Consider the following 2143-nt stretch of genomic DNA (forward strand, 5'->3'; position numbering starts at 1 on the left):
AGCTGCACCCGTCTCGTCATGTCTTGTACTGCAGCCACACACTCAACACGCACAGTCTGTAGATTCAATTTGATACCACCTTCAGTGAAACAGGAGCTAAAAAGCTATAGTGTCTCACTCCTGTGTGGAATGTGAACACACCGCGTTGATGTGGCGAAATCAAGGAGCTGGAATGTAAAATAGCTCCAAAAAACCTTGGTGATGCGTTACAAGTCTAGTAAATGTACAGTGCTTTCAAAGTAGAGTGGCGTCAAAATCATCAGTGGTCTAAAATGTGATTTTTTTTTTTTGTTTGGTCCCAAAACTGAGTTAAAAGGTCAAGAAAAAAGGTGGTGAGAACGATGCCAGAGAGGTGCCTTGAAAGAACCAAAGGGGAGAAAAGGAAAAGATGCTGGATGTAAGTCTCTGTTCGATCTATAAGCGCTGATCTCTTATCTCTCGCTGCACCGCTCAGTGCGCGGCAGCACCCAGCCAACGTTCTCAAAGACACCTGGTCTCTGCAGACCTGTGACCTCCCAGCCGTTCCCCCCACCAACACTCCCGCTGGTGTTTCTCAGCCACTCTGCCAGTCACAGGATCTGCACCTCCTCTGTTCAATGAGAAGATTGGGGTGCCGGGTGGGGCCTCATGGTTTGGGGGAGAGCGCGGGGTAGACCCTCACACTTGCTCCCCCTTTCAAGCAGAGCTCCAAACCCTCCTGGATCTCAAATAAAAACCTTTGCAGGGAGACAGCCTGCCGCTGGCAGTGCAACACTGTGCCGCTCCCGGCGCCCCCGCCCCGTCTCACTTCTTGACGGCCTGCCGGTAGCTGTGTCTCTGGCCTTCCGGTCGAGGCTTGCTGCTGCAGCCGCTGGCTTTGCTGCTGTTGCCCCCGTCCCTGGCGCTGCTGGCCTGGCTGATCTGGCTGGCCTGGCTGCTGTCCTGCAGCGTGGGGCTGGAGTGAGCCCTCTGAAGCCTGTTGTCCTCCAGGAGCTTGGACTCGAACACAGACAGGTCCTCCTCACCGCTCCGGACCTTGGCTCGCAGCAGCATGACGTAAGTCGCGTACCGTGTTTTCTGTGAAAGGTGCAGAGAGAGACAGCGGACAGCTGAGAACAGGGGCGGAGCGAGGGGGTTGGTTGGCTTCTTGAGCACCAACTCCAAATGTTTTCTCAAAACTCTAAAATCCTTTAGGGCAGAGTGTGTGAGTATTCATGTTCTGTGTGTTAGTGTATATGTGTAAAGGCATACACAGCCTATATCAGACTACTATTGCCCTGCTTACCTGAATCATGATCCTTTTACCTTATTTCATTTAACCTCAATGATGTCTCTTTGTGGGGGAGGGAGGGAACTGGGTGTAAATCATATACCTGTTAATACCTTGTGTCATAGATTGACTCTCTGTATTGGTTTCATTCTATAGATGAGGCGTACTATGTATCTGTCATGTTCAAAATCCCGTAAATAAATCATACAAAAAAAAATCTTTTAGAGCTTAAAATTAACTTTAACGTTTTGTCAATTTTTCCTCAGTCTCTCTGAGTGGACCGGCACATCAATGAAGCAAAACATTCTGTTACTGTGGAAATATCGCCCATTCATTCTGTAAACTCTACTGAAATTAGGACTCAAGATTAGCAATGCTGTTCATGTCAAATTCCTACCCTACCTACGTTATGTAACTTAAACCGCTGTTTCCTTTAGGATTTCTTTTTAGCAGTGGGGGCAGGTCTGTCCGAACAACAAACCCCCCCAATAATTTATGTTATATTACACTGACTCACTTACCGTTTTAATGTTTCCAGATGTTTCATATGAGGAAGATGAGCATTAGGTAGCATGCAGGATAATTTAAAAGGTAATCAAGGCATTGTGCGTCTGCCCTATTTCTGATACCGTGGCGGAAGAAATTTTGCCGCCACTACAAAATCAACAGAGAGGAAACACTGTAAACAATAGAAACATCAGATAATGTTTGCCTCCTTTTAGGTGGCAGGAGAGAAAATGAGTCAACCTCAACATTTGTTCCCTTCTGGTTTTAAAATGATGACAGTTGAAGAACAACACATACAAAACAGGATGTCGGCTCTTCAGGATGAGTCTTTTCCTCAGCAACTATCATGTTATAGGCATTTTATTATCAAATGGCTTGAAAAATAGT

The 2143-nt window shown here is 46.7% G+C and overlaps 1 protein-coding gene across 1 annotated transcript in view; it reads right to left on the minus strand.

Moving 5' to 3' along the window:
* LOC116670886 (PH and SEC7 domain-containing protein 1) overlaps positions 1-2143 on the minus strand; it is a gene marked incomplete at its 5' end in the record, with an annotated part of 69216 nt that overhangs the window by 2131 nt on the left and 64942 nt on the right. Inside the window, 1 exon segment of the mRNA XM_032501585.1 lies at positions 1-1056. This exon segment is cut by the window's left edge and continues 2131 nt beyond it. Within this exon segment, the coding sequence (XP_032357476.1) occupies positions 784-1056 (273 nt within the window). The 3' untranslated portion in view covers positions 1-783.

Source organism: Etheostoma spectabile, chromosome 21 (assembly GCF_008692095.1).
Source record: "Etheostoma spectabile isolate EspeVRDwgs_2016 chromosome 21, UIUC_Espe_1.0, whole genome shotgun sequence".
Classification (NCBI taxonomy): domain Eukaryota; kingdom Metazoa; phylum Chordata; class Actinopteri; order Perciformes; family Percidae; genus Etheostoma; species Etheostoma spectabile.